General features: G+C 43.6%; 1 protein-coding gene across 1 annotated transcript in view; it reads left to right on the forward strand.

Moving 5' to 3' along the window:
• The window catches only part of tmem8b (transmembrane protein 8B), a 92955-nt gene that overhangs the window by 35563 nt on the left and 30486 nt on the right, over positions 1-26906 (forward strand). The window contains exons 7-9 of the mRNA XM_068028980.1: positions 12058-12209; positions 22492-22654; positions 22738-23135. Of these exons, the coding sequence (XP_067885081.1) occupies positions 12058-12209; positions 22492-22654; positions 22738-23135 (713 nt within the window). The remainder of the gene's footprint in view (positions 1-12057; positions 12210-22491; positions 22655-22737; positions 23136-26906) is intronic.

Below are 26906 nucleotides of genomic sequence, written 5' to 3' on the forward strand. Positions count from 1 at the left end.
TGGTTGTTGGAGGCCAATCATCTCAGTCCCACAACATTGCTGCAGGAGTTCCTCAGGGCAGTGCCCTTGGCCCAACCATCTTCAGTTGCTTCATCAATGACTTTCCCGCCATCATAAGTTCAGAAGTGGGAATGTTCGCTGATAATTACACAGTGTTCAGTCCTAGTTATAACTTCTCAGATAATGAAGCAGTCCATTCCGCTTGCAACAAGACCTGGACAACATTCAGGCTTGGGCTGATAAATGACAAGTAACATTTGCGAGTACCAGGCAATGACCAACAAGAGAAATCTCCAAAAAGAGAAAATCGAACCATCTCCCTGGATATTTAATGGCATTATCACTGAATCCCTTACTTTCAACATCCTGGGGGTTACCATTGACCAGAAACATAACTGGACCAGCCACATAAATACTGTGGCTATAAGAAAAGTCAGAGACTGGGAATTCTGCAGTGAGTAACTCACCTCCTGACTCCCCAAAGCCTGTCTACCATCTACAAGGCACACATCAGGAGTGTGATGGAAGACGCCTCACTTTCTGGATGGGTACAGCTCCAACAACACTCAAAGAGCTCGACACCATCCAGGACAAAGCAACCCGCTTGATTAGCGCCCCATCCACCACCTTAAACATTCACTCCCTCCACCACTGATGCACAGTGGCAACAGTGTGTACCATCTACAAGATGCATTGCAACAACTCCCCAAGGCTTCTTTGACAGCACCTTTTAAACCGAGGCCTCTACCACCTAAAAGAACAAGGGCAGCAGATACATAAAAACACAAGAATTAGGAGCAGGAGTAGACCATATGGCCCATCGAGCCTGCTCTGCCATTCAATACGATCACGGCTGATCTTGGGCTTCAATTCCACTTTCCTGCCCATTCCCCATATCCCTTGATTCCCTAAAAGACCAAAGATCTGTCTAACCCAGCCTTAAATGTATTCAATGATGGAGCATCCACAACCCTCTGGGGTAGAGAATTCCAAAGATTCACAACCCCTTGAGTGAAGAAATTTTGCCTCATCTCAGTCCTAAATGATCGGCCCCTTATCCTGAGACTGTGCCCCCATGTTTTAGATTCCCTGACCAGCGGAAACAATCTCTGTGTCTACCCTATCCAGCTCCTTCAGAATCTTGTATGTTTCAATGAGATCGCCTCTCATTCTTCTAAACTCCAGAGAATATAGGCCCAATTTACTCAGCCTCTCATCATAGGAGAACTCCCTTATCCTAGGGACCAATTGAGTGAACCTTCGCTGTACCATCTCCATTGCAAATATATCCTTCCTTAAATAAGGAGACCAAAACTGCACACAGTATTCCAGGTGCGGTCTCACCAAAGTCCTGCACAATTGCAGCAAGACTTCTTCATTCTTGTACTCCAATCCTATTGTAATAAAGGCCAACATGCCATTTGCCTTCCTAATTGCTTGCTGTACCTGCATACGAACTTTCTGTGTTCCTTGTATGGATGCATCCAAGTATCCCTGAACATCAGCATTTACAAATTTCGCAACTTTCAAAAAATATTCTGATGCATGGGAACATCACCACCTGCAAGTTCCCCTCCAAGTCATACACTATTCTGATTTGCAAATATATCGCCATTCCTTCACTGTTACTGGGTCAAAATCCTGGAACTCACTTCCTAACAGCACTGTGGATGTACCAACACCACATGGACTGCAGCGGTTCAAGAAAACGGCTCACCACTACCTTCTCAAGGGCAATTAGAGATGGGCAATAAATGCTTGCCCTGCCAATGATACTCACATCCCATGAATGAATAAAAAAAGACCTAGCTCAAATCACTCTTTATCCCCCTAAATTCCAGAGAATACAACCCTGGTTTGTGTAATCTCGCCTCATAAATTAACCCTTGGAGTCCAGGTATCATTCTATTAAATCTACACTGCACTCCCTCTGAGTCCAATATATCCTTCCTCAGGCGTTGTGCCCACAACTGCTCACATTACTAGGGCTTTGTATAGCTGAAGCATGACTTCCACCTTCTTTCGGTCTAGTCCTCTAGATATGAAGGTGAACATTCCAAAAGACTTTGTGATTATTTTCTGTACCTGTTTATAATGATCTATATACTTGGATTCTATGAGCAGTATTTAATGGAGACGACGGGAGTCTCGCCCGCTGGCTGAAGAGCTGGTGAGAAATTCACATCGCTTCTTTTCAGCAAGGTCCACTGCATTACGTGCCAATCGGACACTTAACTGGGCAGCAGTGGGCCTTCCCTGGGATTAAGGATGTTGTGGTCATAAATTGCGTCGGATGAGAGCTGTCGGCCAATCAGAGGCCAGCTGCTCTTTTACTCAACAGCCCCACCACAAAGGTGGTGGCGGCTGCCGGTAACGCACCCACCCAAGGCGCAGGATCGTCAATGGACCAAGGTCACAGGTGAGTGAGGGCGGGAGGGGTTTTGCGGGGTGGAGGTGTAGGGGGATTGGGGTGGCCACCCCCCCCCCTTCCTGACGCCGGGTCACTCAATCAGGCAGCCCACCCGGGAGCCAGCAAGCACCTCGTCATGGTCCCCATTTGACGACAGGCCCACCCGCCGCTGGGCTAATACTGACGGCGGCGGGAAGGGGCCCTTAATTGGGCATTAATTTCCCACTTAAGGGCCTCAATTGGTGGTGGGGCGGGAAGGCCATCCATGGGCTTTACCGTCATAGACTTAAATGGGATGGAGGTGGGAGGTGGCGGGGTCTCCACCTGCCACTATCTTGCCTGATTAAATGCTCTTCCCACCTTCAAACTCACCAGGGGGAGAGCGTAAAATCAAGCCCCATGTCTCTCTGTCCACTATTTCTAGTTTCTCACCAGTTGGAAAGTACTCTGTACTATCCTTTTTAGGTCGAAAATAGATGACCTCACCTTTGCCTACATTGAAATCCATTTGCCACAGTTTCGTCCATTCACTTAACCTATCAATATCTCTTTGTAATGTTACACTCCCTACTACACTGCTTACAGTGCTGCCTATCTTTCTGTCATCAGCAAATCTGGATATGTGGCTTTCTATCCCATCATCTAAGTTGTTAATAAATATGGTGAACACAAATTTTAAGATAATTGGCAAAAACATCAGAGTGGAGATGAAGTTAATTCTTTTTGCACAGGGACTTGTTGTGATCTGGAACGTGATGCCTGAAAGGGCAGTGGAATCGGATTCAATAGCAACTTTCAAAAGGGGAATCGGATAAATACTTCAAATGGGGAAGATTTCAGGGCTATGGGGATAGAGCAGGGCAGTGGGACTAATTTGATAACTCTTTCAAAGAGCCTGCACAGGCACAACGGGCCAAACGACCTCCTTCTGTGCTGTACAATTCTAAAATATAAAGTGTATATCATATCTTTGACAACCGCCCACTCTTCCCACTTCACATGGGTAGAAATAGCACAAACCAAACAGACTTAGTCACCGCTGTAGCTGTGGGTAAGTTATAATGATCAGCTAATAGGATGTCTACTTGAAGTGTTGGGTAATTGTTGAGTGACTGCCCCAGTTGGAGATTTGGACCAGACATCTGTCAGATGGCTGATAGCAGATGCTAACCTTAAATATCTAGCCTGCATCTCAGTGAGAGGCTAAATTGTCCAAGTCAATGAAAGGAAGGAATATAGAACGTGTGTTTCAACAGTGCTGTTCATGACTTAAGCAAGTCTTAATGCACTTTGCAGTTGGTCAATTAAGTACTTTTTGAAGTGAAGTCCTTGTTGTAATATAGGGAAATGCAGCAGCCAATTCGAGCACGGCAAGTTCCCCAAATAACAATGATCAGATCAACTGTTTTTTAGTGATACTGGTTGAGGGATAAATATTGGCCAGGACACTGCTTTCCTTCGAAATAGTGGCCATGGGATTTTTTACATCCACTTGAGAAAGTAAACGGAGCCGCGGTTTAATGTCTCATCAGACAGTCGGCACCTCCAACTGTGCAGCACTCCCTCAGTGTGACTTTTTGACTCAGAGGCAAGTGTGCTACCAACTGAGCCACGGCTGACACAGCTGCCAAGAGACTTTTCCCCTCGAATTATTTTTCTGCCTTTGCAATCTTAGCTCGAAGGAAGGGGCTGAGGAAATATTAAATGTGGCAGTCTTGCATTTATATAGCACCTTTCATGACCTAAGGAAATCCTAATGCACTTTACAGCCAATTAAGTACTTTTTGAAGTGTTGTCCTTGGTGTAATATAGGAAAATACGACAGCCAATTTGTGCACAGCAAGCTCCCACAAACAGCAATGAGGTAAATGACTAGTTCATCTGTTTTTTAGGTGATGTTTGTTGAGGGATGAATGTTGGGAGAACTCCCCTAATTTTGAGCCAGTGTTGCAACGTAGACAAATACAGCTGCTAATTCATCATCCGATAACTAACAATGAACAAACAGTGGGGTAGTGCAGGGTTTATGCTACTAATCTAGAGGCCTGGGCTAATATCCCAGGGAATGTGAGTTTGGAGGGCAGTTCAGAGTCACCAGGTTGTGTGGGACTAGAGCCACATATAGGCCAGACCAGGTAAGGATGGCGGGATCCCTTCTCTACAGGACATTAGCAGACAGTTGAGCTTTTAGGACAATCTAACAGATTCATGATCACATTTACTGATACCAGATTTTTTTTTTAAAGCTGAGTTCAAATTCTCAGACTGCCATGTTAGGCTCATGTTCTCTGCATTACTGGTCCTGTAACGTAAGTACGATATTATTGTGCCCTTTCTGTGAAACATTTCTTCTAAACTCTGCCTTGGGCACTGATTCTAAACTTCCTTGGGCAGTACATAGAATGTTACAGCACAGAAACAGGCCATTCAGCCCAAGTGGTCCATGCCAGCATTCAAGCTCCACTCAAACCTCTTCCTGTTCTTCCTCATTTTTCAGCATAACCCTCCATTCCTTTCTCCTTCATGCGTTTATCCAGCTTCCCCTTAAATGCAATTATACTATTTGCGTTTTCACACCCTTTGGTACCCACTCTCTGGGTAAAGAAGTTCCTTTAAATTCCCTATTGGATTTCTTGGTGACTATCTTATATCAATGGCCTCCAGTTTTGCTCTTCCCCACAATGGAAACATTCTCCCTATGTTTAGTCCATCGGGCGGGCCATGTAGCAGGCATGTAATGGGCATGTAGCAGGCGTGTAACAAGCTTGTAATGGGTATGCAACAGGCATATAACAAGCATGTAGCATGAATATAAAGAACATGTAACAAGCCTATAATGGTGACTAATGTGTGACCTCACATCTCACAGTAACATCCGAGGTGAATTTCTGCCCCACAGTGTCTGCAACTGATTCACTGACCGGAAATGACAATCTTTCATTGGTTACCCCCTCAAACCCTTTCATCGATCTCTGGGAAAGTTGAGGGATAACAGAACACAGCAGAATGTAGGAAAGATGTTCATGTGGAGAAACATATGGTTGGGAGGGCTTCTGTAATTGTCTGACAGATCTGATAAAACATGAAGAAAATAATGAATATAAAACCTAATCTAATTAAAATACACAAGTAGGAAGTGATTCCAATTACTCTGAATTCAGGGAGCAAAGGCTGGTGTCCTTGTAGTAATGAAAGATTCATGTTTTGGGCTCTGTATTCACTGAGAGATGGAGATGTAATATTAATTCAGTGTTGTAAAGAGTGGGATGTACTGTTAATTACTGAAAGTGCTATCTCCTAACTGTAGCTTTCTGCTGTCCATCATCCAGCAATGGTGTGAGGAACAGTTTCACAGTCTATACTCGCGTGTGTCGATGTGGCACTATTGTTCTGTCAGCAATCCTGGCAGCCAATTTTCACGCAGCAAGATCCCACAAACAGCCAGTGAGATGAATAAGCTGTTAATCCATTTTTTGATGGTGCTAATTGAGAGATAAATGTTGGCAAGTACGCCAGGAAAACTTCCTGCTCTTTTTGAGGAGTGCAATGAGATCTTTTTACATTCACCTGAGAAGGCAGACAGAGTCTCACTTTAACTAAAGGACAGCACTTCTGACAGTGCAGCACTCAATTGGTATTGCACTAGGAGTGTGCTTAAATCCCAAAGCGGGGTTTGAATGCACGGTCTTCTAGAGAAAGACTTGCATTTATATAGCACTTTCACAACGTCCCAAAGCACTTTACAACCAATGAAGCACTTTTGAAGTGTAGTCACTATTGTAAGGCAGGAAATATGGCAGCCAATTTGTACACAGCAAACTCCCATAAACAGGAATGTGTTAATAACCAGTTATAATCATGTTGATTTAGGGATAAATATTGACCAGGGCTCCTTCTTAAAATAGCAGCTATGGGATATTTTACTTCCACCTGAACCTTGGTTTAACATCATATCCAAAAGACAGCACCTCTGACACTGCAGCACTCCCGCAGTACCATCTAGCGTGTCAGACTTGATTGTTTGGGTTCAGATCCTGGAGTGGGATTTGAACTCACAGCCCTCTAACTGAGAGGCAAGGTGCTATACACTGAGCCATGGCTGACACTTAAGGGGTCATACAGGCAAGTCTTTTCCCACTTTCCCCCATTATCTGCTGATCAAGGTTAAACTTAAATTCAGGGCGATGCTTTTTCTATTTCATCTAATTTCTCTGTAAATTCCCCTCTCATTCACCTCCATTCAAGAATGAAGAACATAACATAAGAAATAGGAGAAGGAGAAGACCATTCAGCCCCTCAAGCCTGCTCCGCCATTCAATATAATCATGGTTGATCCTGGGCTTCAGCTGCATTTTCCTGCACGCTCCTCATATCTCTTGATTAAAGTTTGTCTACCTCTGGGGTAAAGAACTCCAAAGATTTACAGGCCTTTGAGTGAATACATTTCTCCTCATCTCAGTCCTAAATAATTGGCCCCTTATTCTGAGGCTGTGCCCCCACGTTCAAGTCTCCCCAGCCACGAGGAACAACCTCTCAGTGTCAACCCTGTCAAGTCCCTTCAGAATCTTGTTTGTTTCAATGGAATTGCCTATCGTGATCCTCTTACACCAAGAACCAATCCAGTGAACCTTCGCTGTACTGCCTCCAAGTCAAAGGCTTTCCTTTGATATGGAGACCAAAACTGTGCACAGGACTCCAGGTGTAGTCTCACCAAAGCCCTGTACAATTTCAGCAAGATTTCTTATTCTTGTACTCCAATCTGCTTACAAGAAAGGCCAACATGCCATTTGCCTTGCTAATTGCTTGCTGTACCTACATTCTAACTTTCCGTACTCCTCCTTTGGGTACACCCGATTCTCTTGGAACACCAACATTTAAAGGTTTCACACCTTTAAAAAAATATTCTGTTTTTCTGTTCGTAATACCAAAGTGAATGACCTCGCACCTCCCCACAAAATACCCCATCTGCCACCTTGTTGCCCATTCACTTAACCTGTTTATATCTCCTTGCAGCCTCTTTGTGTCCTCATTACACCTTACATTCCCACCTCATTTTGTATCATCAGAAAACCTGGATACATTACTCTCGGTCTCTTCATCTAAGTCATTATTCATTTATCTCTACTCTCTGCTTCCTGACTATGAACCAATCCTCTATCCATGCTAATATGTTACCCACAGCTCCATGTGCCCTTATTTCGCGTATTAACCTTTTGTGTGGCACCTTATCGAATGCCTTTTGGAAATCCAAGTATACTACATCTACTGGTTCCCCTTTATCTACACTACTAGTTACATCCTCAAAAAACTCTAATAAATTTATCAAACATGATTTCCCTTTCATAAAACCCTGTTGACTCTGTCTGATCATACTATGATTTTTCTAATTGCATTGTTAAGACTTCCTTAATAATAGATTCCAGCACTTTCCCAATGAGTGATGTCAGGCTAACTACCCTGCAGTTCCCTGTTTTCTCTCTCTTTCCTTTCTTGAATAGTGCTGATACATTTGCTAACTTCCAATCCACTGGGATCATTCTAGAATTTAGAGAAATTTGGAAAATCATAACCAGTGCATCCACTATGTCTGCAGCTACCTCTTTTAGAACCCAGGATGTAGACCATCAGGTCCTGAGGATTTGCTGGCTTTTAGCCCCTTAAGTTTCTCCAATACTATTTCTCTCCTGATATTAACTACCTGAAGTTCCTCACTCTTTTTCGCCCCTTGGTTACCCTCAATTTCTGGTATGTAATTTGCGTCTTCTACTGTGAAGCTAGACACAAAATATTTGTTCTATGTCTCTGCCATTTCTTCATTCCCCATGATAATTCCCCTCGTCTCTGCCTCCAATGTTTATTTTAGCCATAAATAAAATCAAAATACTGCAGATGCTGAAAATCTGAAGTAAAAACAGAAAGTGCTGGAAATCCTCAGCAGGTCTGGCAGCATCTGTGGAGAGAGAAACAGAGTTAACGCTTCAGGTCTGTGACCTTTCATCAGAAATGTTTTTATTTATTTTAGCTACTCTCCTTTATCTATACTTGTAAAAGTGCTTACAATCTTTTTTTTAATTCCTAGCTAATTTGCTCTCATTCTATTTTTTCCCTTTTTATCAACTTTTTGTTTGCTCTTTGCTGGTTTCTGAAACACTCCTAATCCTCAGGCTTACTCCTAATCTTTGCAACATTATAAGCCTCTTCTTTAATCTAACATGATCCTTAAATTCCATTGTAAGTCACGGACGGAAGTTCTGAGCCTCGGTTTTTCTCATTTCACGTTTCCCCATACGTCAGTCCTGTGACACCGGGGATCAATCTTGTTGCCCATTCCCGCTTGGCTGTTTACTCTACCCCTCAGTGACCGGAACTGAACCCAGTACTCAAGGTGAGGCCCGACCAGAGCACGTGTAATGACTTCAGATTTAAACACAATTGATTCAGAAGGTTAGCTCAGCATTCTTTTTCCTCATATGTCAGCTGTGGCTCAGGGGGTAATTCTCTTGATTCTACATCAGCAGATTGTGGGTTCAAAGACCACTCCAGAAACCTGAGTACATAATCTGGGCTGACACTTCAGTGTAGTACTGAGGGAGTGCTGCACTGCCCCAGATGCTGTCTTTCCGTTAAACCAAGGCCCTGTATGCTCCAATATCAAATCAGAACAGAAAGTGCAGGAAATACTCAGCAGATCTGGCAGCAGCTGTGGAGAGAGAAGCAGAGTTAACATTTCAGGTTGATGACCTTTCATCACAACCCTGGTATGTTCTCTCTCAGGTGGACATAAATGGTCTTATTTCTTCGAAATATATAGTACCTTTCAAAGCCTCAGATTATCCCAAAGAGCTTCACAGCCAATGAAGTACTTTTGAAGTTTCGTCACTGTTGTAATGTAGGAAACATGATACCAAACTCCCACAGTGATATCATGGCCAGATAATCTGTTTTCGTGATGTTGGTCAGGGATAGATTATTAGCCAGGATACCAGGGAGAACACCCCTGCTCTTCTCTGAAATCGTGGCCATGGGATCTTTTACACCCACCTTAGAGGGCAGATGGGGCCTCAGCTTAATGTCTCATTGAAAAAATGGCACCTCTGACAATGCAGCACTCCCTCAGTACTGCACTAGAAGCCTGGATTATGTACTCACGCCTCTGGAGTGGGGCTTGAACCCTTGACCTTCCAACTCTGTTAATTGTTTGAATGCCGCTCCATGGTGACTGGACAGGGTGTTTTGAGTCTACAGCCCCCATCAGCATGTCTGCTAGCCTTTGTGCAGCCATTCAATGGATAATTGGGCACTATGTGGAATAATGTAGTGCCCACCCTACATGGGTTAGGGACAATGTGCAATACAATAAAGAGTAAACATTACACAGATGTAGAGAAGTTGTTTCCACTAGTGGGGGAGTCTAAACCTAGGAAGCACAAATGTAGATCATTAATAAATCCAATGGGGAATTCAGGAGAAATGTCTTTACTCAGAGAGTGGTTAGAATGTGCAACTTGCTTTCACAAGGAGTGGTTGAGGCAGATAGTGTAGATGAAGGGGAAGCTGGATAAGCACATGAAGAAGAAAGGAATAGGTTATGCTATAGGATTAGATGAAGTAGGTTGGAAGGAGCTTTGGGTGAAGCATAAACACCAGTATAGTCGAGTTGGGCCAAATGGCCTATTTCTGTGCTGTGAGTTATTCTATCTAGACATCCTGCAAATTTGGCTCAGTTACTTTTGTGAATGAGAGAGATTTTGCCGAACTGTGCCGTACAATGTGGCTTTCACCTTAGAATCTTTAAATAAATGACTGTAGATGTGTGAATTGACAGAGTATATTGGAGAACTGGGCTTGAAAGTTCAAAGGGGATTTTGCATGTTGTTATCCTCAATACTGGTAGTAATGTAACAGGGGAGGGGCATTCAAGATTGAAGAGAGTGAAGGATCAGTTAATTGTGGCCAGTATAATATTTTACCAATGCTCATCTTATGAGAATTGTGCCAGGGATGAGGGACTTCAGATATGTGGAGAGACTGGGGAAGCTGGGATTGTTCTCCTTAGAGCAGAGAAGGTTAGGGGGAGATTTGAAAGAACAGTTCAAAATTGAGAATGGTTTTCAGAGTTTTTAGGGAGAAACTGTTTCCATTGGCAGAAGAGTCGGGTGCAAGAGGACACAGATTCAAGATAATTGGCAAAAAAACCAATGGGGCAATATGGAGAATTTTTTTTTTCCGGTGTGTTGTTCTGATCTAGAATGCGCTGCCTGAAAGGGCGGTGGAAGCAGATTCAATAGTAACTTTCAAAAGGGAATTGGATAAATACTAGCCAAGGAAAACATTTGCATGGCTATGGGGAACAGCTGGGAGTGAGACAAAATTGGATAGTTCTTTCAAAGAGCTAGCAGAAACCCGACGGGCCGAATGGCCTTCTCGGAGAAGGGGGCGTAGTACTAATTGGATAGCTCTTTCAGAGAGCCCACACAGGCACGGTGGGCCAAATGGCCTCCTCATGTGCTGTATGATTCTCTGATAAGATGTCATGATGTGTACCAAAGAAAGATTTACACAGTGGCGCAGTGGTTAGCATCGCAGCCTCACAGCTCCAGCGACCCGGGTTCAATTCTGGGTACTGCCTGTGTGGAGTTTGCAAGTTCTCCCTGTGTTTGCGTTGGTTTTCTCCGGGTGCTCCGGTTTCCTCCCACAAGCCAAAAGACTTGAAGGTTGGTAGGTAAATTGGCCATTACAAATTGCCCCTAGTATAGGTAGGTGGTAGGGAAATATAGGGACAGGTGGGTATGTGGTAGGAATATGGGATTAGTGTAGGATTAGTATAAATGGGTTGTTGATGGTCGGCACAGACTCGGTGGGCTGAAGGGCCTGTTTCAGTGCTGTATCTCTAAACTAAACTAAAAACCTGTCACATCCTCAGAACATCCCAACCAATAAATTAACTTTGAAGAAGATGTTGTTATGTGGACAGATGTAAAGCCAAATCAACCACTGAATCTATTTTGATCGGATACCTTCAAAGATAAAGTCATCAGAAGCCCAACTCTTCATTTGCGTCTTTTTTTTCTCCATAAAGCTCTGCTCAGTCCTGAGAGGGATGAATGTGTTTACATATTATTAGACTTGAGAAAATCTGTGCAATTGATTTATCCTTTGCTAGGGAAATCTGGTTTGGGAGGAGATGAGTTGATGGAGAAATGGAATATATTCTTCTGTTCTAACAGGAACTGTCATTGCAGAAACCTCAAGAGCATTAAATAATGGATGATCCATCTTATGAGTAAATATGTGCAGGTCATATTCAATCATACATATTGGATGTTCCTATATTGAAAAGAATATGCAAATGTTATTATGAAAAATGCAATCACTGGGAATGAATTATGTAGCAGCTGAACCTAATGTGTGAAAACTGATGCGCTGTGAGTCATTAGGGCCCTTGTAGGCTTTGTATTATTTCTTAGCTATATTTTGTTGCGAGGGGTGGGGTGAGTTTTTTGTGCTGGAATTGGAGAGGGCAGAAGTCCTACTTATGGCCACCATCTACCACCCTCCCCCAACCCCCTGTACTGTGCCCTCTCAAGTTCCAAGAATTTTGTGGCCACTAACCTCAACAGATCTTTGTGTTCTGTGTTCGGATTCAGCCACCAGCAAACAAACTGACACATTTCAAACAGGACAGCCCAAGGCTGCAAGAGATACAACTTACCCATTTTCCGCTTCTCCCCGTCATCTTCATTCTTCAGCTGGGTTGCAGTCCCAGCAGTGGCCACAGCTCCTGGTGGCGCTGCTGGGAGTAAGAGCTGCTGGTCCGCTGATTGACCGGCAGCTCCATTGGGCGGGACTTCCTGCCTCAATGAGGTGGAAGCCCCGCCCAAGACCAATTAAGGGCCTGGGGACTGTAAATCCGGTCTGGACCCCCAGGCCCAGCAGAGGCAGGATCGCCACCGACTTTTTGGTTGGTGGATAGCTACCCCTGCAACCCCCCCCAACCCGCCCATCGTAAAATCCAGGTCTCTCTGACAGACTCACAGTCTCTCTACAGACCAACAGTGTGTGCTGCAGATGTCCAAAATGAGGACATTTTGAGACTCACTTCTGCCTCTCTCTAAGTTGGAACAAGTGTCTCTGCAGGGGCTCCATCTGGGAGTCTGACGGAGAAGTTCCTCTTGCTAGATTAGACGGGTTGGAGTGACTGGCAGAGTAGGGACTGACCCAGCATCGCCAGCAGACAACAGGAGTGAGGGGCAAACTGTGAACTAATGGGGAAGATGGCTCCTCAGCACACATAGGACCAACTGGAAATTTGCGGGATGCAGGAATAGCATCATTCACTCCCAGTTTCAGATAACCTGTCAGCACAGAGAAAGAGCAATGCAGAAAGAAATAACCTGGAGCCTTGGTGAAACAGAAAAGCATGGCTGGAAAATTTGCTTGACTGATTCCTCTCAGACACCATAACTTCATCACAAGTGCAGCAGAAACTCCTTTATGGCAGCTGAACAAGAGTGCTCCGAGGAAATTCCTAGGCCATGTGATTTATTCTTTTGCCTGTGGAGCTGTGGGAAAGGAAAGCCCTGTATTTTTGTTTTATTCTTTCATTGGATGTGAGCCTCACTGGCAAGGCCAGTATTTGTTCCCCATCCCTAACTGCCCTTGACAACTGAGTAGCTTGCTAGGCCATTTCAGAGTCAACCACATTGCTGTGGATCTGGAGTCACATGTAGGCCAGACCAGGTAAGGACAGCAGATTTCCTTCCCGAAAGGGCATGAGTGAATCAGATGGGTTTTTACAACAATCGGTGAGAGTTTTGAGTCCAGTTTTCAATTCCAGATTTTCTTAATTGTCAACTTAAATTTCACCAGCTGCCGCGGTGGATTTGAACCCGTGCCCCCCATGGCATTAGCCTGGGCCTCAGGATTCCTAGCCTCGTGACATTACTACCACACCACTGTTGCTCCATTAGCTTGTGCTTCTCGAGCTGCTTTAACTGAGTGGCAAATCAGAGTTTGTGGGCAATTACTGCACAATTAAGTGTTCATTGGTGCTAATTTCTCACTTTGGGAGCCTGAATGCATTTGGAATGTCTCTGCTGCCTCAAAACTTATTGTTTCATTCATGACTTCTTGATACGAATACAAATTATAATGAAGAATAATTTGCTTCGGACCCAAGGGCATGAAGAAATAAGGATTGTTTTGTTAAAATAAGGGGAAGACAATTACATTTCAGTGATCCATGCTACTTAAATTCAATTCTAAACCTAATTTGCAATGCAGCTAGTTTTACCAATAATGTTACTCTGCCTGTGTCATTACAAAGTCCATCTATCTTGTTATCAGTACCACAGTATCCATCTGGTACACACATCTCCCTCTTACTGAGGGGTGTTAGGAACATTGGAACAGGAGAAGGCCAGTCAGCCTCTCTAGCTTGATCTAACATTCAATAAGATTGTGGCTGATCTGTATCTCAATTGTATTCGCCTTGGTTCCCTAACCTTTAATACCTTTGTCTAATAAAATCTATTGCTCTCGGTTCTGACATTTGTAATTGACGACTCCCAGCATTAACAGCTTTTTGGGGAGAGAGTTCCAGATTTCTTCAACCCTTTGTGTGAAGAAGTGCTTCCTGAGATCATCCCAAACAGCCTAGCTCTAATTTGAAGGTTATGGCCCCTTGTTCTGGACTCCCCCACCAGAGGAAATAGTTTCTCTCTATCTACCCAATCAACACTAGGAGAGGCGGTGGCATCGTGGCAATGCCGCTGAACTAGTAATCCAGAGGCCCAGGCTACTCCTTTGGGGACATGGGTTCGAATCCTACCATGGCCGATGGTGAAATTTAAATTCAATTAATAAATCTGGAATTAAAAGCTAGTCTAATGGCAGTTAACTGTCCATCACTGTAAACTGGTGCTTTCTCCATGGCAATGCCTCTACCAATCAGAGTTCACTTGCCAACCAATCAGCACTCGCTTCTCATACAGTATAAAGTCTTTGGTTTTCCCTTATTGGTATTCTTGCGGATTGTCCCGATGAGTGCAAGACAAAAAGCTTCAATAGCATGTCTCTATTTTCAGCGATAATGTTGCAGTGCAGGAGAGAGTGGATATCCTAGAGGGGTCAAGGACAGCATCTATCTTGTCTGAATTAAGAAAAAATACAGGAACCATTACACTACTGGGTGTATTCTATAGGCCACTAACTAGTGGGATACACATAGAGTCATAGAATCATTAATGGAATAGAAGAGGCCATTTGGCCTATCAAGTCCATGCTACTCTCTGCGGCGCAATCCAGTCAGTCCAACAACTCCGCTCGATCCCGTGGCCCTGCAAGTTTATTTCCTTATTATTGACCATCCAATTTCCTTTTGAAATCATTCATTGTCTCTGCTTCCACTTCCCTCGTGGGCAGCGAGTTCCAGATTATTACCACTCGCTGCATAAAAAGGTTCTTCCCCACATTTCCCCCTGCATCTCTTGCCAAAAACTTCAATCTGTGTCCCCTAGTCCTCGTACTGTCTGTTAATGGGAACAGTTTTTCCTTGTCTAACTTATCTAAGTCTGTTATAATGTTGTACACCTGTATCAAATCTCCCCGCAATCTCCTTTGCTCTAAGGAGCACAACCCCAGTTTTCCAACCTAACCTTGTCACTAAAATCCCCCCTCCTTGGAACCATTCAGGTAAATCTCCTCTGCACCTTCTCAAGGACCCTCACATCCTTCCTGCAGTGTGGTGACCAGAACTGGATGCAATACTCCAGTTGGGGCCTAACCAGAGCTTTATAAAGGTTCAGCGTAACTTCCCTGCTTTTGTACTCAATGTCTGTGCTTATGAAGCTCAAGATAACATATGCTTTGCTAAACACTCTCTCAATATGTCCTGTCACCTTCAAAGATCGATGAACTTGCACCCACAGGTCCCTCTGTTCCTGCACACTCTTTAAAACTGTGCCATTTGCTCTATATTGTTTCACCCTTCTCCTTCTGCCAAAATGCATCATCTCACACTTGTCTGCATTAAATGCCATCTGCCACTTGTCTACCCGTTCTGGTAGACACTTTTTTATATTCTGTCATGGGATATGGCGGTGCTGACAAGGCCAGCATTTGTTGCCCATCCCTAATTGCCCTTGGCACTGAGTGACTTGCTAGGCCATTTCAATGGCCATTTAAAAGTCAACCACATTGCTGTGGGTCTGGAGTCACATGCAGGCCAGACCAGGTAAGGACAGCAGATTTCCTTCCCTAAAGGGCAATAGTGAACCAGATGGGTTTTTACAAAAATCAATGATAGCTTCATAGCACCATTACTGAGAACAGCTTTCAATTCCAGATTTTTATTAATTAATTGAATTTAATAATTTATTGAACTTAAATTCTACCAGCTGCTGCGGTGGGATTTGAACCTGTGACCCCAGGGCATTAGCCTGGGTCTCTGGATTACATCTATCTAGTCTAGTCTTTTGAAGGCAGTTCGTATCATCCTCACTATTTGTCATTCCTCCAAGTTTGGTATCATTGGCAAATTTTAAAATTCTACTCAGTATTCCAAAATCCAAGCCATTTATATATAGTAAAAAATGCAGTGGTCCCAGCATTGTCCCTTGGGGAACACCACTGTCTACCATGATCTATCTTTTACAAATTTATGTTGGCTAGCCTTAATTAACTCAAACTTCTGCAAGTGCCTGTTGATTTTTTCCCCTGATTATTGTTTCTAAAGCCTTACCCATCGCTGATGTTAAACTAACTGGCCTGTATTTGCTAGGAATGTCCTTACACCCTTCCTTGAATAAGGGTGTCACATTTGCCACTCTCCAATCTTCAGGCACCTCCCCCCATATCTAGGGAAGACTGGAAGATTATGGCAAGCCCTTCCATTATCTCCGTCCCACTTCCTTTAGCAACCTGGGATGCAAGCCATTTGGATCAGGTGACTTATCTACCCTAAGCATAGCCAGCTTTTCCAGTACCTCCTCCCTCTCAATTTTTACCCTATCCATTGCCTCTACTCTCTCCACTTCCACCAACATTTTGTTAGATTTCACTTCATTCGTAAACACTGATACAAAGAACTCATTAAGTATTCTAACCTTGCCCTGTGCCTCTAAGTGTATATTACCCTGTTTGTCCCTAATAGGTTCCACTCAGCCTCTTACTACCCGCTCATTATTTACATGCCGGTAGAAGAGTTTGGGGTTTCACTTTATGTTGACTGCCATTCTATTCTCACATTCTCTCTTTGCCAGTCTTATTTTCCTCTTCACCTCCTTTCTTAACTTATTGTATTTGGCCTGGTTCTCATTTGAAGAATTCACCTGACATGTATCATACACCCTCTTTTTTGTTTCATCATAATGTCTATCTCACTCATCGTCCAAGGAGCCCTGTTTTTGGTTTCCCTTCCTTTCGCCCTTGTACCTAGTTTGTACCTGAATCATCTCTTCCTTGAAGATAACCCATTGTTCCGATATAGTCTTCCAGTCAGTCTTTGGTTCCATTTTACCTTGGCTAGATCCTTTCTCATCACATTGAAATTAGCCCTCTTCCAATCTAGACATTCTACCTTAATTTTGTTCCTTGCTTTTCTGCATTATGAGTCTAAACCTTATGATTCGATGATCAATCTTACTCAACCGTTCTCCCGGAGACACTTGATCCACTTGACCCACCTGATTTACCAGCACCAGATTCAGCAATGTCTCCTTTCTAGTTGGACTGAGAAAATAACGATCAAGGAAGTTCTCTGGGACACAATCCAGAAATTCCTTCCCCTCCTTACCCTTTACTGTAACATTATCCCAAATGATATTTGGGTAATTAAGGTCCCCTAATATCACCACTCTTCACCATTCTTGCGCATCTCTGTGATTTCCCTGCAGATTTGCTCCTTTATCTCTCCCTCACTATTTGAAAGCATATAAAATACCCCAATTAGTGTGATCACACCCTTTTTTGCTTCTCAATGTTAATCAAATGAATTCTATCCTTGCCCCTCAAGGACATTCCTCTCTTTCTAACACTACAATGTCTTCTTTAATCAGGACTGACACCCACCCCCCCCCACCCCCTTTTTCCCTTCTCTATCTTTTCTGAACACTTTATATCCTTGTGTATTAAGCGCCCAGTCCTCACTAATTTTAAGCCTTGTTTCTGTTATTGCTGTTATATCATATTCCCATACTGCTGTGCTTGTAGCTCACCAACCTTATTCAGCACACTTTGTGCTTTTACATACATGCACTGTCATCATGTCTTTGTGTTCCTTGTAGTCCTTCCCAATCTGCTCCTATCTAATATGGAACAAAGTGTCCCTGTTAGCAGGGCTACATATAGCTTTCCTTATCAGTCTGATTCTGATCGGCACTAGCTTGAGAGCGATCTCACTCCCTGGGCTGGATTTTCAATCCAGGATCTGGAACCTGACGCCAGGATCATTTCCAGGTCCTGCCCCACACCGCGTTAGTGTCACTGGTGTGATGCAATTTTGATATGCAAATTCCTTAATTGGGTTGGAGGCGGGTTTGGCGCCCAATCAATGGTGCCAGGCGCTGCCTGGAGACAGAAATTGGCTCTGGAGGATGATTCTCAAAGGTAGACGGCAACCATTGACTGGGTTTGCCATTGCTTAGTGGAATGGAGCAGGCAAAGAGCAGAGGGCATCAGCTTCACAGTTCAAACAAGTGTCCAAACACTCACTCACTGGGTAATTAATCTGATCTTAAGTGATAGTGACTTTGTACCACTGCAATAGTGCCTCAGTTTAACTTTCCCTTTTGTTTCAAGACTTTCTATTAGCAACAACAATAAATAATGGCTCCCGACAGCTGTGCTCCCGACAGCTGTGCTCCCGCCAGCTGTGCACCAACGTGCCCCAGACTATTCACTCTTCCCATTCTTGCCTTTGAAAATTTCATTCTATCCCTCTCCAGCCCATTAACAAGCTCTTCGATGGTCTTAACAGCCAATTAATTGGAAGCATGCACGTTGCTGGCTCTCCCCCCATTTTGCAAATTGCAGTGTGCCATGTAGGTGTCGGAACACTGGCACACTGTCCAACAGTGTTATTTTTAAAACGCGCCCACACCTGACCTTGCCCCACAGGCGATTGAAAATCCAGTTCCCTGTATCTGTGTATCTCTTACCAGATCTTCTGTGCCGTCTTTGTTATTCTGTAGCTCGATAGGGAACCACCTGACCTTCTTCCAATACTCCCCACCCCAACCATATCTCCAGCATTTATTTCACTGAGCTGTCAGTTAGCATGGCTTTCCATCTCTAGGCAAGGTTTCCTTGGCAACTAACGCTTGCTGAGCATAAATTAATAGGGCCAACCTAACAATAATATTTATTTCTCTCTGTCTCTCTCTCTCTGTGACTCTCTGTCTCTCTCTTGTGACTCTCTCTCTCTGTGACTCTCTGTCTCTCTCTCTCCCTGTGTGACTCTGTCTTTCTCCCTGTGACTCTCTGTCTCTCTCTCTGTGACTCTCTGTCTCTCTCTCTCTGTGACTCCATGTCTCTCTCTCTGTGAATCTCTGTCTCTCTCTCTGTGACTCTGTCTCTCTCTCTGACTCTCTGTCTCTCCCTTTATCTCTAACTCACTATATCGCTATATCTCTCTCTACCCATTTGTATCGCTAACTCTGTATCTATCCACCAATTTATTACGATATCTGTGACTACCTGTCCCTATCTATATTTCTATATAAATATTTTGTCAGCCTATCTTCTATATATCTATCTATAAATATCCATCTTTCTGTCATTCTATTTGAATGTCTCTTTACATATAAATCTATATCTATTGTGTATCATGAATTTATCTCTTGATCAGTGTTGTACTAGACATTGGGCTCCATGTTTTAAAACTGTTTACTGGGAAGAGATTTTACAGGAATGAAACAGTAACTATTACAGACAGTAAAACAGTCAGTCATTACAAATTCAATCCCAGCACTATAATGAGATGTTAAGTAATTAGTTCAATATGCACTGTCCCATCATCTTACTGAAACTGGCTTCATATCACTCTCACCACCACCCCCCCCCCCATCACCCTCCCACCAACTACCCCCCACACCCCCGCCCCCCACAACCCAACCAAAATGCTTCCTTCCCTTCTCACCTACCTTCCAGGATAGATGAACAAACTCACAGAGACACGTAACCACTTCAGGGACCTCTGCCAAAATTCCTCTCCGAACCCCTAAGAAGATGATCAGTTGTACCTGACACCTATTCGTTATTACCCAAAATCTTGGCTTCCTTCGGCCTCAATATCATATTTTTCCCTAAAATTCATCTAACTTAAAAGCTATCATACAGGAGCCTGGGTTTTATAAATGCAGGCAGAGGGTACAAAAGCAAGGAGGTTAGCTGAACTTTTTTGAAATAAAACACTGGTTCATCCTCAACTGGAGTATTGTGTTCAACCCTGGGCTCTAGAGATTACAAAGGATGTCAAGGTCTTACAGAGGGTACAGAAGAGAAGGGAATTGGGGGGGGGAAACTCTCCACTGGTTGGAGTTCATACTTAGTACAAAGGAAGATGGTTGTGGTTGTTGGAGATCAATCATCTAACCCACCTGATTCACTAATGTCTTTCAGGGAAGGAAATCTGCCATCCTTACCTGGTCTGGCCTACATGTGACTCCAGACCCACAGCAATGTGATTGACTCTTACATGCCCTCTGAAATGGACTAGAAAGCCACTCAGTTGTCAAGGGCAATTAGGGATGGGTAACAAATGCTGGCCTTGTCAGTGACACCCACATCCCATGAAAGAGTAACAAAAAAAATCTCAGTCCCGAGACATCACTGCAGGAGTTCATCAGGGTAATGTCCTAGGCCCAACCATCTTCAGCTGCTTCATCAATAACCTTCTCTCCATCATGTCAGAAGTGGGGATGTTTGCTGATGATTGCACAATGTTCATTACCATTTGCAACTCCTCAGATACTGAAGCAGCCCTTGTCCATATGCAGCAAGACCTGGACAACATCCAGGCTTGGGCTGATAAGTGGCAAGTAACATTCACGTCACACAAGTGCCATCTCAAACAAGAGAGAACCTAATCATCTCCCTTTGACATTCAATGACATTACAATCATTGAATCCCCCACTATCAACATTCTGGGGGTTACCACTGACAAGAAACTGAGCTGGACCAGTCATATAAATACTGTGGCTACAAGAACAGGTCAGAGACTGGGAATTCTGCAGCAAGTAGCTCACCTCCTGACTCCCCAAAGCCTGTCACCATCTGTAAGGTACAAAGGGAGACAGTGGTGAAGTGGTAATGTCCCTGGAATAGTTAGCACAGGCTAATGCCCTGGGAACACAGGTTCCAATCTCACCACTGTAGCTGGTGGAATTTAAATTCAATGAATTAACAAAAAATCTAGAATTGAAAGTTAGTCTCAGTAATGGTGCATGAAGCTATCATCGATTGTTGCAAAAACCCATTTGGTTCACAAATGCCCTTTAGAACATAGAACAGTACAGCACAGTACAGGCCCTTCGGCCCACAATGTTGTGCCGAACCTTTAACCTACTCTAGGATCAAACTACCTACATACCCTTCATTCTACTATCATCCACGTACCTATCCAAGAGTCGCTTAAATGCCCCTAATGTATCTGCTTCTACTACCACTGCTGGCAGTGCTTTCCACGCACCCACCACTCTCTGTGTAAAGAACCTACCTCTGACATCTCCCCGAAACCTTCCTCCAATCACTTTAAATTATGCCCCCTGGTGATGGCCCTTTCCACCCTGTGAAAAAGTCTCTGGCTATCCACTCTATCTATGCCTCTCATCATCTTGTACCCCTCTATCAAGTCACCTCTCATCCTTCTTCGCTCCAATGAGAAAAGCCCTTGCGCCCTCAACCTTTCTTCGTAAGACATGCCCTCCAGTCCAGGTAGCATCCTGGTAAATCTCCTCTGCACCCTCTCTAAAGCTTCCACATCCTTCCTATATGGAAGGGTTTAGGAAAGGAAATCTACATCCTTACCCTGTCTAGCCTACATATAACTCCAGACTCTTAGCAATGTGGTTGACTCTTAACTGCTCCTCTGAAATGGGCTAGCAAGCCACTCAGTTGTCCAGGGCAATTAGGGATGGGCAACAAATGATGGCCTTACTGCCAACTCCCACTTTCCATGAAAAATAATAGTAATAAAAAAAAGTCAGGAATGTGATGGCATACTCTTCACTTTCCTGGATGGGTGCAGCTCCGACAACACTCAAGAAGCTCGACACCGTCCCAGACAAAGCATTCTACTTGATCGGTACCTGATCCACCACCTTAAACCTACACTCCCTGCACATAAACGTAGCGTGGCAGCAATGTGTACCATATTCAAGATGCCCTACAGCAACACACTAAGGCTCCTTTGACAGCACCTTCCAAACCCATGACCTCTACCACCTAGAAGGACAAGGGTAGCAGACACATGGGAACATCATAACCTGCAAGTTCTCCTCCAAGCCACACACCATCCTGACTTGGAACTATATCGCCGTTCCCTCACTGTCGCTAGGTCAAAATCCTGGAATTCCCTTCCGAACAGCACTGTGGGTGTACCTGCACCAGGGGGACTGCAGCGGTTTAAGAAGGCAGCTCACCACCACCTTCTCAAGGGCAATTTAGGATGGGCAACACATGTTGGCCTTGCCAGCAACACCCATATCCCATAAACAAGTTATTAAAAGAGATGTACTAGAATGGTTCTGAAGAAGGGTCACTGACCCGAAACGTTAACTCTGCTTCTCTTTCCACAGATGCTGCCAGACCTGCTGAGTGAATCCAGTATTTCTTGTTTTTGTTTCAGATTTCCAGCATCCGCAGTATTTTGCTTTTATTGTACTGGAATGGTGCTAGGGATGAGAGACTTCAGTTATGCAGAGAGACTGAGATCGTTCTCCTTTGAGTAGAGAAGATTAAGGAAAGATTAAATAGAGGTGTTCAAAATCATGAAGGTTTTTTTTTTAAAACATTCTCAAAGTCAAAATATTCCTTCCCTCATTTTCCTTTTCATTTGCACCCCCAAAAATTGCACTTGCAGGAGTGGGAGGGATGGTTCCAGGTAGGTCTCAGAAGCCCGTTTGCTTATTTGCAAGCAGCCTCAGGCCACCCATATCAAGACCCAACTCAAGATGGCGATGGCTTGAGTGCCAGTATAGAACAAAGCAGTGGCTTCGGGCCACTGATTTGTCTGTTTAGCTCAGGTGAGGGGCTTGAAAGCGGGCCCATCCCCCACTCTCCCAGTGCATGCCGTGATAATGAAATACACTTTCTCTTTTCCTTCCAGATTGTTCCAAGCCCAGCGTTTCGAAGAGCGTTTCTGAGTTGATCACCCCAACGCTAAACATGCCGCAGTCATTCGGCTCCCCTGGACACCCATCCATCCTCGACACCCTCCTCGTCACCGGACTCACCCCTCCAGGGCTGAATGAGTCGGAGGGAGGCTTCGCAGAGCGTCCGTCCCAGGAGGACACGCGTCAGCAGAACGCGTTTGCCACGAGAGTCCGATGCTGGCCCGTTCGCCCGACCCTCCGGAATGAGCTGGACACTTTCTCCGTCCATTTCTACGTATTTTTTGGGCCCAACATTTCTGTACCACCTGACAGGCCGGCTGTGTTTGTGATCAATCTGGTTCCTGTCCTGGACAGTGGAGGCGTCCTGAATATGGAGCTAAAATTCAACACCGTAAGTTTTCTTTTTATTCATTCAAGCCCATCATGAGACGATAAGAACATAAGAGCATAAGAAATAGAAGCAGGAGTAGGCCATTCGGCCCCTTGAGCCTGCTCTGCCATTCATTCAGATCATGGCTGATTTGATCTTGGCTTCATCACTTTCCTGCCTGCCCCCCATAATCATTGGTTCCCTTGTAGATCAAATATCTGTCCAACTCAGTCTTGAATATATTCAATGACACAGCTTCCACTGCTCACTGGGGAAGAGAATTCCAGCCATTCTCTAAGAGAAGTTATTCCTCCTCGTTTCTGTCTTAAATGGGAGACCCCTAATTCTGAAACTGTGCCCCCTCGTTCTAGATTCCCCACAAGGGGAAACATCCTCTCAGCATCTACCCTGTGAAGCCATCTCAGAATCTTATACATTTCAATAAGATCACCTCCCATTCTTCTGAACTACAATGAGTATAGGCCCAACCTGCTCAACCTTTCCTCATAAGACAACCCCTTCATTCCAGGAATCAATGTAGTAAACCTTCTCTGAACTGTCTCCAATGCAAGTTTACCCCTCCTTAAATAAGGAGATCAAAACTGTACACAGTGGTCTAGGTGTGGTCTCACCAATGCCCTGTACAGTTGCAGCAAGACTTCCATACTTTTATACTCTATCCCCTTTGAAATAAAAGCCAACATTCCATTTGCCTTCCTAATTACTTGCTGTATGTGCATGCTAATATTTTGTGATTCATGTACAAGGACACCCTCTGTACCACAGCATTCTGCAGTCTTGCTCTATGTAAGTCATAATCTGCTTTACTATTCTTCCTACCAAAGTGGATAACCTCACATTTGCCAACATTATAGAAATCATAGAAATTAACAGCATGGAAGGAAACCAGTTGGCTCATCGTATCCGCACTGGCCGACAACAGCCATCCAGCCAAATCCCACTTTCCAGCTCTTGGTCCGTAGCCTTGTGGGTTACGACACTTCAAGAGCATATCAAAGTACTTTTTTTTTTAGTGTTCTGAGCTTTTCTGCCTCTACCACCCTTTAGGCAGTGAGTTCCAGACCACCACGATCCTCTGGGTGAAAATATTTTCCCTCTAAACCTCCGATATCTTACCCTAAATTGATGCCCCCTTGTTATGGACCCCACAACCAAGGGGAATAGGGCCATCCTAGCCACTCTGTCTAGACTCCTCCAAATTTTATAGACTTCAATTAAGTTATAGAATCATAGAGTCATTTATGGCACAGATGGAGGTCATTCGGCAAGTCCATGACAGCTCTCCGCTGAGCAATCCAGTCAGTCCCACTCCTCCCCCCCTCGAGCCCCGTAACTCTGCAAGTTTATTTCCCCCAAGTGCCCATCTAATTTCCTTTTGAAATCATTGATTGTCTCCGCTTCCACCACCCTCGTGGGCAGCCAGTTCCAGCTCATTACCACTCACTGTGTAGAAAGGTTCTTCCTCACATACCCCTGTATCTCTTGCCAAAAACCTTCGATCTGTGTCCCCTAGTCCTTGAACCAAACAGTTAATTATACTCCATCTGCCAAATTATAGCCCACTCACTTAATCTATCTATATACCATTTCAGACGCTCCTCACAACTTGCTTTCCCATCTATCTTTGTATCGTCACCTTATTTGACTACAATATACTTGGTCCCTTATCCACGTCTTTATCTAGATTGTAAATGGTTGAACATAAGAAATAGGAACAGGGGTAGGGCGACACTGGCAAGGCAACATTTATTGTCCGTCCCTAATTTCCCTCAAGACGGCGGTGGTGAGCCATCCTTCTTGAATATAACTGAATAGTTTGCTAGGCCATTTCGGAGGGCAGTTAAAAGTCAACCGCACTGGTGTGGGTGGAGTCGCACATAGGCCAGACTCGGTGAGGACTAAAGATTTCCTTCCCTAATGGACATTAGTGAACCAGTTGGGTTTTTACAACAATCTGGTGACGATTACTGATACTAGCTTTTTATTCCAGATTTGTTTATTGACTGAATTTAAATTCCCCAGCTGCCATGGTGGAATTTGAACTCATGTTTCTGGGTAAATGAGAGATAGCGAGCAGTATCTCAAAGTGATAGGGGTGATAAAAGTGCAAACAGTGTGTCATGCATCTCACTCAGCAATAGACTCAGATTGACTGCGGTTGGTCAGTATTGACAAGTTGTTCCCTCTCAGCGTCCATTTTAACAGTAATAGTTATAATGTTGGACAGATCATTAAGCAAAAAAATAAATGGAGCTTGTAACAAAGGCAATGTAATAATTCTGGGGGTCTTGACTGGACAAATCAAATTAGCAAATGTGGTCTAGAAGATGAGTTTGTAGAATGCTTTCACAACAGTTTCCTGGAACAATACGTTGTGGAACCAACTAGGGATGAAGCTATTTTAGATTTAGTATTGTTTAATGAAGCAGGGTTAATTAGTAATCTCATAGCAAAAGATCTTTGGGGCAAAAAAATTATCATAATACAATTGAATTCCATATTAACTTTGAGAGTGACAGACTCCAATCCCGAACAAGAATCTTAACCTTAAACAAAGCCAATTATATAGGTATGAGGAGAAAGTTGGCTACGATTAATTAGGTAAATAGACTAAAATATATGGCAGTCAGTGAACAGTGGGAAACATTTAAAGAAATGATTTAAAATGTTCAATAAAAATACATTCTATTAAAAACAGCAAGAAAGATCCATCCATGGCTTACTAGGGAAGTTAAGGATAGTATCTGATTAAAAGAAGAGGCTTATAATGTTGCAAAGAATATTAGTAAGTCTGAGGATTGGGAGTGTTTTAGGAACCAGCAAAGGGCCACCAAAAAGTTGATAAAAAGGGATAAAATAGAATGAGAGTGAACTAGCCAGGAATATAGTAACAGATTTTAAGAGCTTTTAAAAATATATAAAAAGGAGAGCAGCTAAAGAGGTTCCTTAGAGGCAGAGTCAAGGGAAATCATCATGGGGAATGAGGAAACGGCAGAGACATTGAACAAGTATTGTGAGTCTGTCTTCACAGTAGAAGACACAAATTAAATACCAGAAATAGAGGGTAACCAAGGGGCTAATAAGAGTGAGAAACTCAATATCGGCAGAGGAAAATGTATTGGAGAAACTTAAGGCATAAATATTTAACAAATCCTCAGGACCTGATTGCCTGCATCCTAGGGTTCTAAAAGAGGTAGTAGATGCACAGGTTATGATTTTGCAAAACTCCCTAGATTCTAAAATGGTCCCAGCAGATTGGAAGTTAACAAATGTAACACCATTATTCAAGAAAGGAAAAGAGAACATGGGGAACTACAAGCCTGTTAACTTGACATTAGTTGTCGGGAAATTGCTGCAATCTATTCTTAAGGAAGTCTTAACAATGCATTTCAAAGATCATAGTATGATCAGACAGAGTCAACAGGGTTTTATAAAAGGGAAATCATGTTTGATAAATTTATTAGAGTTTTTTGAGGATGTAACTAGTAAGGAACCAGAAGATGTAGTATACTTGGATTTCCAAAAGGCATTCGATAAGGTAACACACATAAGGTTCATACTCAAAATAACGGAATATGGAGTTTGGGATAACATATTAGCTTGGATGGAAGATTAGTTAACGGACAGGAAACAGAAAGTAGGGATAAATGGGGCATTTTCAAGTTGGTAGGGTGTAACTAGTGAAGTGCCACAAAGATCAGTACTGGGGCCTCAGCTATTTACAATCTATATGATACAATCTATTCGAAGAGACTGAAAGTAATGTACCCA

Source organism: Heterodontus francisci, chromosome 4, assembly GCF_036365525.1.
Source record: "Heterodontus francisci isolate sHetFra1 chromosome 4, sHetFra1.hap1, whole genome shotgun sequence".
In the NCBI taxonomy this organism is placed as follows: Eukaryota; Metazoa; Chordata; class Chondrichthyes; order Heterodontiformes; family Heterodontidae; genus Heterodontus; species Heterodontus francisci.